Source organism: Buteo buteo, chromosome 6 (genome assembly GCF_964188355.1).
Source record: "Buteo buteo chromosome 6, bButBut1.hap1.1, whole genome shotgun sequence".
Classification (NCBI taxonomy): Eukaryota; Metazoa; Chordata; class Aves; order Accipitriformes; family Accipitridae; genus Buteo; species Buteo buteo.
The window spans coordinates 29,905,992-29,921,550 of NC_134176.1; the positions used below are offsets into that span (position 1 = coordinate 29,905,992).

A 15,559-nucleotide genomic window follows, 5' to 3' on the forward strand; every position below is an offset into this window, starting at 1 on the left:
TGCTTTACATCAACATTAGATACTTTCCAAAGAGATAAACCTGTATCTCAAACAGATGAAGAAAATACTGGATGAGGTTCTCTGTCTAGGGTCTGCAAGAAGTCAGACTGGATGCTTATCACAGCTGCTCAAGACTGTACCTCAACAAAACAGTTCTGCAAGTGCTCTGCACTTCAAGAGCAAATCATCTCACGACCATCATATCTATCAACCCTTAGTGTGCAGTTCAGTTCAGACTGAACAGAGGCTGTCACCAAAATTCACCTTCCTATTTGGCAGGTGAAATAAGAACCCTTTCAGGACAGATATGAGCATCTTCAAAGATCATCCTGTGCCATGTTCACTATCTGGCATCATCACTGCTGGAGACCAGATTACAGCAAAACTGCCAGTAAGCACACACTGGAAAGCTGTTTAAGCACTGGCTTTGCCTAATGCTTCTACCCAAGAAACATCTGTTGGGCTCAGTCCAAGCTGGTGATGGGCGAGTCAATATGTAGACCTTGTAAAATGTTGGAGCTTTTAGTCTCAAGGCTGCCAAATGGCCTCTCAACATAGCTGTCTGCATGAAGAATACAGTTCCTAAATGTTTAATGAGCTTGTTGAAGAATCAACAGTCTCCATGAGGCTGTTGAAGAAACCAATTACAAAAGCAAAATGTATGATGAAGTTAGGTGAGCTGTTAATTCTCCTCTCAGATCCTTAGTAATATTTGTGAAAAAAACCTTGCCCTTTAAGTCTTAAGGACAGGATGTTGGAGCAACAGAATAGCAGAGAGAAAAAAAAAAAGCACAGCGACAGAAACTACAGAGAGCAAGACAAGAAGAGTAAGTAACAGCGTTTATGCACAAAATAAGCAGAAACAGCCTGACGTATAAGGGTAAAGAGAAAACAGTGTGCTAAAGTATTAAATAAACAACCAAAATATTTATCTTCAGAAAAAGAAAATAAACACCCCATTTCTTCATTTCTAGGAAGGGACAGAAAGAAACATTTAAAATGTAAACAAAAATAAACACTATGCCCTCAGAATGTGGTATGAGGGTGGAAGTCCACAGAAAATCACACCTGGACTTGCCATACAGTATACTTGCTACAGGCTTCTGTAGGTTTTTTTAGAATACCCCTTTATTCTAATTTTTTTCTTGTGACACTTAAAAGATTGGTAATGGACTACAAAATCTTTAAAAAATACTGAAGGGATTTTTTCTTTTTATAAGATATACCTAATTAAGACAAGGTAACACAGAGTTTCGATATAAAATGGATTAGAAATATTCCTCCTATTTGCTTGCCTCATTATCTACCCTGAGTGTAAATCTTAATGTTATTCTGAAAATTCTCTCCTCACAGACATGGGTTAAATTTCCTAATGAAAAGCTCATTAAATACAGTATTCTTGCAAAGGATGTGAAGATAGCATTATTGCTTAAGAACTGGACTCTTAGTCTTGGGATGTGGGAAGAGGGCTCTATTCCCTGCTCTACCACACACTTCTCGTGATATTGAACAAGTCACTCTTGGCTGGCTTTGCAAATGTGCTCAGCAGCTGCTTCTTATGATCAGATTACCAAAGTGCTGAAATCTTTTGAAAATCTGGCTATTTATTTTGCTGCTGAATAGGATCAGAGATCTTTTGAAATCCGGCCCCAGTTGGGGTGCTGCGCTCTTTTGAAAAGCGAGCCTTAAATCTGTATATGCCTCAATTTCTCTATTAGCATTATCAGCACTGTTCCGCTTCATCAAGAGGATGAGAAACAGCTAGCATATACAGCAATTCAAATTTGAACAGGGATATATAAACGTAGCTGCTCTGATAGTTGTAGAAACGTCATACGTACTTAAAAAAGCAAACAAAAAAACAGTTCTTTATTTTTCCTAAACCTTTACACAACTGTGGTTTTCTATAAATTTGAAGTGAGGTAACGTTGACAATATTATTCTGCTTGCTATAGGTAATGTTTGGGAATTGCCCATATGTATAAAAATGTGAAGAAAAATAATTCTACCTCTTCCTTTTATATTATGAATATGCATTTAATGACTTTCCAGATGATGAAGTAAGACACGGAATTTTGTACTTGCATGTGGCACCACCCCATGCAAAGCAAAGCAGAAACAATTTTTATATGATACGAGTAGAACGCAAAGTGACAACACACACATGCTTGTGCAGATGCACTCAGCTAACTCTGCAAGTAAGAGTTATAGGGAGTGACGTGCTCAAGCACTGAAATTAAGGTAAGCATTTTCTAACAGTTCCATTTACGAGGAGGACTGTGGCACAACTGGAGTTAAGTAGTTTATTAGGGTTTTGCCTTTCTTTCCTTCCCTAGGAATAGAAATCACAGTATGACTAAAACCTTTGAAATTAAAAATATTCGCCTTGGCTTAAAAGCTAGCAAATAAACAGAAAAGATGTTTCTTAAGGGACCTCAATATTTTAAAACAACACCTAAGTCCCCAACTGTGTGGAGATTCTTATTTGCTTGCAATCTTGGATAGATATAGAGGCTTACATGTTCTCTAAATTGTAAGCTCTCTATGAAGGGTGTTCTTTAATTACAGACAGCTAATGAAAACAGTTTTTACTGATCTCTCTAATGTCCTGGGAAAGTCTTTACTATGGATTCATTGTATTCTACTTTATATCCCTGATTGAAATGGGAGACCACAAGAGCATAGGGATTTGGTGGAAACTCGATTTCCTTCCTCTGGCTTCAAAGAGAACAGTTGCAGAAATTAAGCTGCGTTGATAGTGTGGTCAAACTTTGGTCAGACTGTGGTTATACTTGCATCTTATATAGATACAAAATCACTGCACTTTGGTTTTTAAAATTGCTGGGTCTACCTTCAGTATCTAAATCTTGCTCTCCTGACCACAGGTATCCAATATAACTATTACATGAAAATAAGAATTATTATTAAATCCATATACTTCAAACTTCATTCCCAGGGCTCTGACTATTATTTACTCTAAATACTGTGACAGTCACTTTGAAAAATACTAATAAATATATAACTGCAAACATATGAGATGGGAAACACAGATTTACTCTTTCCATTTAAAAAAAGAGTTTGTGTGTTTTCTTTCACTTGAGGCAAAATATTTTCTTTGAGTCATAATTTTTTACTTGTAATATAAAGTGATGTAACTCTTGGTAAAAGAAATCTTATAAAAGCCTATTCATTCACACTATTTTATTCCCTCTTGTCTACGTACTAATAAGGACATGGCTCCCTGTCTGTTTGGGTTTTTTTTGTTTGGTTTCGGGTTGTTTTTTTTTGTTGGGTTTTTTTAAGGTCTCTGCCACATTCATTATCATTTGGTTAATCTATTTCTTCAGCTCTTCATAGAGATGTATTTATCATCTCTGCAATAGACTCAACAGGGTCTAGAAGAAGCAGTCATTCAACTGGAGATACATGGTAGAAGTTCAGATGACCCAGAAAACCAATAAACTACATTAATAGAAGAAACAAAGGCTAAGCTCTATTGAATTTCACAGGACTTTGAGTATGTCCTTACATTCTCTGCTCAGCTGAGGAGACTAAGGTATGATAGCTATACTGAAATTGTGAAATCCAACCACAAGATCCAATTGCTCAACCACTTTCTTTTGCAATATGGAGCACTACAATACTAAGCTTTACTGAGGCTCTGTCCAAAATAGTCTTCGTAGCAAAGGCACTTTTCTTCTGTTTAGAAAAGAACAAAAAGACAAACAAAAGCTCTATTGGATATTGCAATATACAGATAGCAACAGCCTTTTTTTCATTTTACGTATCAAAAACTACAGCAGTGATTACTTTTTGTCTGTTTCTGATTACTAAAAGCAAAAAGCAGAACAAGAGCTTTTGGCACACCGGATTTATTGCACATCTGTAATTGTCTAACCCCATCATGTGCATTATTTGAAAAAGTTATGTAGACTGCACATACAATTTAAGATATTCATGCTTCTAAAAAAGACCACCTGGAGCTAACCCATACAACATAAAACATGAATGTAAAAATCATATGGAAACATTTTATTAAGAGCTTTGGGAAAGTGGACTGTCATGGCACTGACTTTTACATAGAAACGTCTACTGAATGAAAATCCATATCATTATATAATGACAAGAAATTAACTTGTTCTTAATCTGAAAGTTTTCCCTGGCTTATTGTACCATCATCACCAAGGCTGGAGCCAATGTAACTGTTGTACTCTTCTCTCTCCGACATATTTACCTCTGCAATCTGAAGCCCATGCTCTTGCCAAACCCACTCAGCCAATACTGTCAATGTTCTCAACCATGAACTATAATGACAATGCCCACCATCTTCTATCTGGAATGAGGAAGGTACGTTCTCAACTCAGGAGCGAATCTTGAATGACACAGCGAGGATTACTGTGCACAGAAAGACATGCACATTGAAGGAAGAAAAAATGGAGTGAAAAGTTAAAAAAAAAACTTTTTTAGTTTCTTTTAAATATTAATATTCTTCACCAGGTTGTTTTCATTACCAAGACTGCATTGAGAATGCAAACACGTAGAGAAAAATACGGGACTACAAAAAGGAAAGTCAACACTGGAAGCTGAGTACAAGAGGAAGACATTATGCATATTTGGTGTTCCAGCTAAGGACTGGAGAGAAAAAAAAAAGAAAGAAAGAATGCCTAAGAAAAAGAAACTGTAGTAAAAGAACATAATGAAAATGCAAACCCAACCAAGTCAGTGTAACAGCACAAGTAAAAGGAAGATGAATTGCAGTGTACTAGAATGGAAATACAGTAGTGGCTGGGAGTGAGAAAAAAGACATTAAAGTCACCTGGTTCTATTTCCTTGCTCTTAAAAACACTTACTGTTTGGTTATTTTCCTATTTAATTGTTAAGTTGTAAGGTGGAGTTCTAGCAATAAACAAGTCTTCCAGGGACTGACATCTGATTGACAACATTTTAGAAAGAGTATTAATTTGTTACCCGCAGTAAATGTTTTGTGTCTCCACAGAAGTGATGGATAGAACTTTTTACAATACAAATAAAGCACCATGAGAAACTAAATCATTCTATCATTTCGGCTAGCAGAACTGGAAGGATCAGGTATGTTCTTTTTATGCCTTTGTTCATGCAAAAAGGGAGAGCTGAAGTTGAAATGCTTTTCCCATCATGCCTGTTCTGCATCACAAGAAAACCAAAACCTTTTAAAGTCTTGTAACAAAATTAACTACAAAGCAACAACCAGTAGCTTGGAGTTTAGGACAGCAAAGATAAAAATGAATATAACAATAATACTATATTCCATTTCATTATACTGAAATAAATAAATTTTAGGAGGTTTGACTTACAAAGCTGCAGATCATTGTCTATGATCCAAACATCACTGTAATTTGCAAATTTTAAAACAGCACTTATGCCATGTTCACTCCCAGTTCATTGATGATCATGCCCAGAGTGGTTTCTGCAGAAAGCCACAGAAACTCCTTTCTTAATATTATCTTTCACTTTGGTCTGCTTTCCAAGACCAATCAGTTATACAGTTAACATGTTTAGGTTGGTTCTGCCAATATAATGCTCTTCCAGTGTTTTAAAACCAAAATTCTTACACACTATTAAGTCAAATGCCTTACAAATACTTCAGTATACAATGCATATCCTAGTTAACTGGACTTACAATTTCAGAGAATTAAGCTGGGTTTGCTTTCTAAGAATTACTTTCCATTTATCCACGTTTGTTGAAAAAATATACAATCTTACTTTTATCCCTTTAGTGGAAGAATTTACCCAATATTTTGCCTACAACTGCTTTGAGGCTAAGACAGCTCAGTACTGCAAACTTCACAACACCAGCAGTGCAAAGAATGGATGACGCTGAAAGTTGTATCAGGCTGATATCAGAGGTAACCTGATCCTTCTCTGAAGAACACATAAAAGACAATTTATTTGACAGTTCTGGAATATCTGAGAAACACTGCAAGCTGAGATTCAGGATGATGATGCCCAAGAGTTTCAGGGTCCCTTGCTTGTACCGTGGGAGGTAACCTATTGAAGCAACACAGAACTATGGCAACCAGAGTGGAGCAATGCCAGTGAATATTACTGAGATGTCAGGGGTTTCCCCACCCTCTTGGGAAGATCTGCTTTTTTTGGCACGTCTAAGAATTATACCCATTTGTTTTTCAGGTAGTTCTAAAGTTTGATTCAGACACTAAAGAAAGATTTCTTGTTTCTCCAGCAGTAAAGACAGAGATGGCATTCATCAGGTATGGGTATGATTCAAACATGGGGCAGGCAGTTCTTAGAGCCTCATGCTTGGGACTCCAGCATTTGGATTCCAGGGGCAGAACGCTTTTGCACAAGGAGCTTGAAGGAGAAACTAGGAGGAACGAACAAGATGACAAAACCCACGTTTTGATCAAGAAGATATGACATAGAATCATACAATCATTTAGGTTGGAAAAGACCTTTAAGATCCTCGAGTCCAACTGTAAACCTAAACCTAACACTTCCAAGTCCACCAAACTATGAACTGACAGCAGAATTCTCTTCCCCAAGTTTTTGTATTGATGATTATGATTGTATATGCTCCCTGAACACTGCCATTAACACTAACCTGAACTATAAAGACCTGTAGAATGGATTCTGTACAGGCAAGCACTTAAAGAAACCTGTATGAAGCTCTCCTTGCCTTTCCTGCATCAGTAGAAATTTTACTATACCTTACTGCTAATGAGCCTATACCATTGCCAGAATTGTTCCCATTGCTAATACACATAAACCCGATTTTTCTTTAATTTTTCTAATCCTGCTAGATTTTTCCTTAATGTCTCTGCTTGTCTTTGTCAACTTTCTGCACCTCAGACATTCCAGTTTATCTTAATTGCTATATATTTCCCTTTTTATTCCCAAAGTTTTACATAAATACACATACATATTTTTTTCAAATTATTGATTTCACTTTAATTCTGAAAAAGGATGCCATTTTATAATTTTCAGGTGCATAGGAAACCATAATTTCATAAATTTTTCTTCAAGAGTTCTAGTCAACTTTCATTCTAATTTTTCCATCAAAATTTTTCCTCACAATCAATTTCACATGTAAGTTTCCCCATTAGGCAATTAGTCCCTCAAAAGCACTGAATATATTGGTTGGCACCCTCCTCCATTTGCAGAGATTGAAAGCAATCAGGTTATGATCACTTGTCACTAGGCAACCACCAACTCCGAGTCCAGTGTTCAATTCGTCTTATCTATCACAATGAGATTCAAACAGAGCCACTGCATTTTGGGTTCCAAATCTTTCATACTAGAAAACCATCAATAATTCTCACAAAGAACATTAATGTTTTACCACTGACTGTCTGAAATTTCCAGCACTTGTTTCCTACATTCAAACAACACCTAATCATCTTTTTTTTAACCTATGTAACAGGTCAATGACTGAGCTACCTACTCCTATGGCTGCACTGACCCTCTGGCCACATAAACAGGTTTACAATGGATAGGCATTATGTTTACAATCAGTGTTTGATACTGGTACACAGTCAGAGCACTTTATGGTGGCCTACACATAAACAGGAATTACATTCTCATAAGAGTAAGAAAAACATCTGCAAGATAGGGAGAAGTAAATTACGGTGCTATCAAAAATTCTCCAGCACAAGAGCAGAAGTTCCACACGAAGTGAGACAGCCAGATTTGGAGACCCTTTTCATAACAAGCCATACCACCAATTCATCTGTGTTACACTGTTATCATCTGATTGATGTTTCCATATCTTAACAGCAAAAAACAACGTCTTAGGGCACAAACACTGGGGAAGAAAGTAATCCTTATTTCTTTGCCCCTATAGATGGTTTCCCTGAGACAGAATTGTGTGGTAGTTTAGAAGAGAAGGCAGGTCCTAGTGCAAGGCTTGTGTGGTTTGGCAGGGAAAGGCTTGTATTATCTTGCATCTCCTGCTCAGGAGACAACACTCAGTTTAAAATATAAAAGGCTAACAACAGGTAATGTTATTTAAAGGGTTTCTACAATAAGATTGTTCAGAAGAGAACCATTTATTTGTCTCTTAAAAATGCATACATATCCAGCATAAAAATTATTAGAAAAAGGTACTTAAATTAATGAAAGTAATGCCACTTGACATTTGGGATAACAATTATCATTATTGCTTATTTTATTTCCCAGAGAATTCAAATTGCTGGACTTATTTCCTCGACCCCAAGTTCCATAGTATGATAAGACATCAAGTTCATGTTCAACCTATACTTACATACTTTGCTTATGTTGAGAATGGATCCTTTGAAAAACATGCTAGTTTAAAGGAAACAGGAGTAACTTTGATTTAAAGTATAATTTTTCTTCTTGTGATTATCAAAACATTTTGGTTTATTTCATTACCAATTCAGAATTGAAGTAACATTGAATGCTTTATTGCAAGTAACATGTCAGAGTCATAGTTACATTGGACTTGAACAATTTGGACAAGAAAAATTTCAGTTCACCACCAACACTTTTGACAGCATCTGATTTCTTTTCATACTGATATATGTTAATTCCAGAACACAGATGTGTAAAACTACCTAACTGCAGAACACATAACGCTAAAAGAAGACAGCTAAACTAAAAGTGACATTCTCGCGCAATCTACCAGTCAGTCAGTACTATTTACTGAAGTCCTTTTGACTCCTCAGCTAGAATCTGTCATTCACCTCTTCTCTTACAGAAGATGATAAGTAAGATTATTTTACTTATGTAACCTAAAATGTAAAGATTTGGCTTAAAAAAACAAAAAAAAAACCAAAAAACCAAACCTCATGATAAACCCACTTATAACTTGAGATTGTGGATAATCCCACAATTACTTTTTTCATTCAAAGAAAAGACACACCCAAAGTTGTTTTACATACTCTAGTTTCCATATGTCACATCATTAAGCAGGACGTTAAACTCAGGGCCTTGCACAAACACTTGTATCTTTAAAGACAGAAATGAAAACCTCACTTCAGCTAAAAAAGAATGAAAATCTAATAACTGTTTTGATGTTATCATGGCAAATTTCCAGGATAAGGATTTGCAAAATTAGGCACAGACTGCTGGGTTTAATTGCTGCTTCAAAAGAGCCAGAAATGGCAAACACTGTTCAAGACAAAGAGTCATGACCCCCCTTTTTGTAGTGACAGTGGTCCTGAGTCAGTACCCAGCATCCCAGAGATTGCCCAGAAAGGAAATACATGGCATGACTTTACATGGGCCAAACACATTCAGCACACGAGAGAACATCACAGTGCCTCACACTCCTCCTCTTCCCTTCCTCTCTTCACTTGAAAAGAAGGAAGAAAACATGGCTTGGTAAAAACACCTACAACATAGCAGAAAAGAACATTAAAAGCTGCATGATCTTTGAACAATTTCAGCAACAGTTTGTGCTAAAAATATAAAGAAATTTGGAGTCAATAATTTGAAGACAATATTCCAGAATATGAAGGGTCTCACAGGAGTCTGATGTTGGAAAAGGACGAAAGGCCCTGGTATGGGTCAGGCAATCAGAACGCACAAGAGGACTTCAAGTGCCATGCCATGTAAAGCACCACTTACTGGCTGAACACACAGTATACGCTATAAAAATGCTCCCATTCCCAGATCAGAACTTTCAGAAAACTCAACTAGGAGTGCAAAAAATTGATCAGCAGCTCATTTAGTGTTCTCCCTGGAACATAACCCTTAAATATCGGGAGTCAAACAAAGACTTTTGGAGGGATGGAACCAGAGAAGAATAGTACTGTTATTCACAATATGTTGTATGTAGTATGCAAAGAATAACAATTGACTACTGACTCTAAATAACTTTTTGATTATTTTTCTGCCATATAAGATTCATGTCCTGGTCTTTAAGAACTGTAATCTTTAAACAAATTTGCTCCAAGTTGTGTGCATATTTGTTTACAAGGACTAATACTTCCTACATACAGAAAGCCTTAGACAATGTACCAAAAAAAATTGACTGAAGTCTGCTCTATTAGAAGATGGAAAATTTATCCATTTTTAGCAAATGTCAAATCATTGGCTATTGCTTTTAAGATTAATAAAAGATATAATGATTTCTAGATAGCCTCTAAATAAAGATTACTATGAATGGAGAAATGATTTACCAATAGTCACCACAATGAGATTTCTTTAAAGGTTACAATCATCAGTTATTTAGCTGAAACACTGCTGAGAATGCCTGGTCATTTCTTGAATAATGCATAATGTTCATTGTAGATTTGATCTGTATTATAACAATACATATATATCTAAAATAATGGAGAAAACTATCTGTTACTTTCCAATTGCTCAAAATATTTCCATGAAGTAATTGACTCTGAAAATATTACATGGAATTACCTGAGTGTTCATTTGCAAGCACAACTTGTAGTGATCGCTATACAATAGGCATAAGAAAACAAACTCATCAGCCTTTATAGACTTTTAAGAAAAGCTGTGATAAATACAGGGCAGAGTAAAGGACCTTCCTGAAATACTAAATTAAAATTATTAAATTGCTGTACAGTACTGGGGGCCAAATTTAAAACTAAGCTTTGAAATTTAATTCTTAACACAAGCAGACCAACACATTTGGGGGAAGAGCGGGGGGGGGCGGCGGGCAGAAAAAAAGCAGTTGCCTACACAATGTAACTACCTCATATAATTTTCCAAATACCTTTAAGTCTATTCAGAAGATTGCTTGGGCACGTACAAAGTATGATGTCTAGTGTTTTATTGTAGGATTAGTAACCATACTTCACGTGAAGCTGCAAGCTATTTATGTGAGCTTGTTTATCCATATGAACTTCTTCAAGGGCAGCAAAAAGTAACCTTAATAAATGAAAATTAATTTCTTTTGATGTAATTTCATGAATGTTTGATCAGAGTGTGTTAACAGGTTTCTATGTAAGGAGAACTGGTGAAGTAATAAAATATACCTTTACTATACAGTTAAAGCTGCTTATGGGTAATTCTCACACAATGAAACACTGTTTCATCAAGCATTATTTCAATACACTGACACATAAATAATATAATCCTAGTTAGTATAAAGCTAAATACTCAAACAGTGTGGAGAAGAGCAAAAATTCTTCCCCAGCTCCCCCACACCCCATATGCCTAGAGGAATGGGAACTATATCACCAGATGGGGGGAGAAGCAGGATTATTATATCAGATAGGGTGAAAAGACATTAAATGTTGACCTAGCTTTTTTATAGGGAGAAACGTGTTAATCTAGGCCAGACTATTTAAGCTGTCATCCATGAATAAGGTTTTTTTCACCCTTAAAATTCTTTTCTTCATTAGAATCTTTGCACAAAAAGGAAGCTACATTATTCAGGTATATATTCCACAAGAGGATAATGAAAAACAGATCCCAGATACTCTGAAAACATACATAGAGATCTGCAGAGATCAGACTTTCTGTAATATGGGACAGCACTGTATGTCTGTTAGCTACAGGAACTTTGGGAGGAATTATTTATTTTAACAGACACATCATAGATCGTACAGCAGAGTCCACTTTACATCCGCCTTGAAACACCATTTCATTGCCTAAGAATAAACTCTCATCTTGGAAAAAATGGGGAACATTTGCATATTATATCAGAAGCCTGATGAACCATGTTACACTTATGCTCTGGATGATGTAATTACCACCTTTTTTTTCCTCCATGAAAATTATATACGATGTGGCAGATAATATAAATGAAATATATGCAATGACACAAATATGTCCAGCTAGTAAATCATCAGCCTGAAAGTCCTTTGTTTTTTGCCCTCCATGTCTATCTCTGTCCATTGAAAATTATCACTTTCCTTAACTAGTATTGCTTCCTTTAAATGCAAGAGCAGGTAAAAGCCCTTTGCACCATCAATACCAGTAACACTTCATGGGCAGTTGTGGGCTGATAAATAAGACTCTATTTCCTTCTCCTCCCTCCACCCTTAAAGGTGGCTTTTTCTTTTGCCTCATGCTATATAGAGTCTATCTAGTTTAGTGTAGATGAAGAGTTCAAGTTTCATAATGTGTGGAAAAAACCCTGAAGTGCTCAAATCTCATATGCCTCTTTCCAAAATAAGTTTCCTCCAAAATATGAGATCAGTAGCTAAAATAAAACAGGGTAGTCTTCTGTGCTGTCAAAGCCAGGACAACCACAATTCCCAGGTTTTGGTAACTTTGAGTTCTGTTAATGTAACTTGCTCCCTAATTTAAAAAACTTATCAGACAGCAAGACCACACTCATCTACATAAGTAGCGTGAGTAAAAACAAAAAAATACAAAAAAAAAAGTCCAGCTTACGTAAGTCATTGGAAACACTACTGAGGACCAACACGCACACAGCTCTAAAATAAGTGTCTGATTCCTCTATTACCTGACTTTTGTGGCAACTCATGTCTAAAACATTGATTTTGCTGCCCAACTGCTTATTTGAGCATGAAAAGAGGGTGTTTAAAATTTCAGCTGAAATGTTGATAGATGCCTACTGGCTCAGAAGTCAAAATAATTTCTATACACTTTACAAGATGATAAATAAAATCCTAGTCTATAAAGTGAAGATTTAAAAATTCGGATGTGATGCTCTTGAACTTCAGAAATACATGATTCTGCCTTTAAGGTTTAGCCAGATAATTAAGAGACCGAGTCCTCAAAGCAAGGAATAATGCCATGCTCCTCTCAAATGTATCCTTCTATAAAATACTAAAACAAAGCAACACAATCATTGCTAAATAACTTCAAACAATTTAGTCTGCGTCACCCAGAAGACTTACAGCTGTAATAGTTACATCAATAGGTTTGTTGTTAAATTAAAAAAAAATAATAATAAAATAAGAGGTTTATTTCACCTTCACATGGTGTCTTTCTCATGCAGACCTCAGATTTCCACATTTGTATCCCTTTAAAGGATTTGATATGCAGGGAAAGAAGAAAGGATGATGGTAAAAATTTCAATTTAGAGGTTACTAAAGGCTGCCATATTCGATACTATACAACATATTTACTCCATACCTTTTACGGATGTATTAGGTGGAGGTCCTTCCATTCTCAAGTTCCATGGAGGATCACCTTGATTAGCAAAGTCCCTCATTTTCAGATAGCTAATTGTAAGTCGGATGATGGATGCCTTGTCAAGCTGGCTGGTAATGGCTGCAGGCAGTGGCAACAACTTTGCCAACTCATAGAATTCAAAATTCTCCTTTCCCCGGCGAGACCGAGCAGCATCTCGGGACTTTTCCTTCCTCAAAGCTTGTAAACTGAAAGAAAATAAACAAAATAGGACATTCATCAATATTAGTGTTCTGTCCCATTTAATCAATTTGCTTTTTCACTGCTGGTCTTCTGTACAAATTACCACTTTTTCAAAATGCTTGAATCTATCAGGATATATTTAATGGTACTCCAGTCTTTGAATGATTAAAACTAATGATAATATTTGAGTTTCAGTGGTAGCCAACATATTAAGTAACTACTCCCAACTCACTTCAGCCACTTTCTTCTTAGCCTGCCCTTCCTTCTTCTGCTGCCAGTCGCAAGAAAGATTCCCAAGAATGCTGTGTACATGTGGGGTTTATCTGCATAGATGCTATTGCTTCTCCTGACCCATTGTAACCCAATTTGGTCTAAATTTGTGCCAAATTCTAACTCTTGGAAAAAGGAGGTTAAAAGCAGATGACCAAAGCGTGTGCCACCTCTGACAAGGGTTGCAGTGCAGCCAAGATGACCAAACATGTTGTACAGTAGCTTCTGAGCTACAGAAGTTTAAGCCTGGCACAATAATGTAAACCTTCCCGGATTTCATGAAGCTGCTCTTCATGAGTTGTTCAGCTGTCCTTGCTGTGGGAACAGCAACCTTTGTTGGAGGGATAAGCAAGCAGTTATACAGTTACTTGGTTCACATTTCTGATTGTAATTCACTACCACATATATGTCAGACTGACAACTTTTTGGTCAGAAAGGACCTTGTGCTTTACATCAAAGCAGGCAGAAATCCAAAGACATGTAGTCCCGTTGCATCAATGTATCACTTGCTACCACCCACATGCAACACCTGAAGGTAACTCATATTTTACTCCTGGGCTATTTGTTTAATTGGTGTAAAACTGCTGAATGCACATTGTGATGACAGTGGGTAACCACTGGGGTCTTCCCCGATCTTTCCCTGAATGCTTAACAAATTATATTCCCTACACAATTCTATACTAATAGCAACTATATTTAAAAAGACAGCCTGGCTAAGAAATAGCGATGGTGAGGTGAAGATACGGGAGGAAATGGCACATCCATACCCACAGGTAAAGATACACCATCCTACTGAATGCCACACTAAAGTACACACTTGTCTTTATGAACTCTATATAGACCATTAGCAGCTAGATTTATAAGTTATATTCTAGGTGAAAAGTACTTGAAAAATAAGATTTCACAATGCTCGTTGCGGATGCATCTCTGTCCAATTTCAAATTTTGTAAAATCTCTCAAAAGATGTATTAAATATAGCTGATAGAAATGTTTTATGTATACATAGAAACCTGGAAGCTACAGCTCTGTGAGGTGTGAACTGTCCAATTAATTTCAGTGAAATAAGATTAAGATACCCTATACAAGCTAAATACCTACAACAGCAACATAAGGGAGAGGCAGGCAAGTGTCTCTGCCCAATTGTTTGCAAGTGAAATCTCATTTTCATGGCACAAGGGATGGCCTTTACTACTTGCCATCACACTTCTTTTTCTCCAGAAGCCAAGCCTGAGGACCTCAAGTCCCCAAATCAAGTTTCAGGAATCCAGAAGAGCTGAGATTCTACATCTATTCTGAAAGTCTGCACCAAGAGGTTCACACCTTCTTTCCAAAGCACTTAATTACACCTCTATGTAAGAAGAGGGCCTTTTGGAGATCCCTAGTAAAACAAATCAGAAACTTTACAGATCCCAGCAACTTTTGAAATTGAAAGAAGTTAGAAATTGAATGGTGATAGAATATTCCTTAGCAACACCACTAAATCAACAATTTTCAAGTCCTGTATAGGGTTCAGAAGATTGCTGAAACTGAATAATATATTGCAAAGTAAACTTATATTATGCATTGCTGTACCACTACTAGTGTGCAGTGGAAGTCAGTTAAGCTGAAAGGTAAGGCTACCTGTGTAAGTAAACAGCATCCTTTGAAAGCCACCTATGTGTATTCAAGCTTTTACAATAAAAAAATCCCAAAGTACAAGGGATGGGGAGCTACTATAACAGACATACAAGAGAAACTCCTCAGAAACACTATTATCAATAACACATTTTTCCTCCCAGCCATTTGGTATACTGTCATTTGTGGAAGCTTCACCAAGTGACTCAAGTCAAGGAGTTTGTAACTTGTAGCACTCTCCTCTTGGCATCAGTGCATTAAGCTAAATTTAGAAACAGTGTCTGTCAAAATGTGCACGCAAGTCCTAATTTCTACTCTACATAATTTCACTAGTGAAATACACTTGTAGCATTGGACACTGTAGTTATTCTGATACAATGGGTCCTTAATTTGGGAGCAGGGATTTTCTCAG

The 15,559-nt window shown here is 36.5% G+C and overlaps 1 protein-coding gene across 2 annotated transcripts in view; it reads right to left on the bottom strand.

The window, feature by feature from the left end:
- Window positions 1–15,559, bottom strand: part of NPAS3 (neuronal PAS domain protein 3) — a 623,235-nt gene that overhangs the window by 426,659 nt on the left and 181,017 nt on the right. Inside the window, exons 2-3 of one of the 2 annotated variants that reach the window (XM_075030305.1) lie at window positions 13,024–13,268; window positions 12,861–12,911 (exon numbers count right to left, since the gene is read on the bottom strand). In XM_075030305.1, coding sequence (XP_074886406.1) covers window positions 12,861–12,911; window positions 13,024–13,268 — 296 coding nt within the window. The remainder of the gene's footprint in view (window positions 1–12,860; window positions 12,912–13,023; window positions 13,269–15,559) is intronic. The other variant, XM_075030304.1, reaches the window with a different exon arrangement.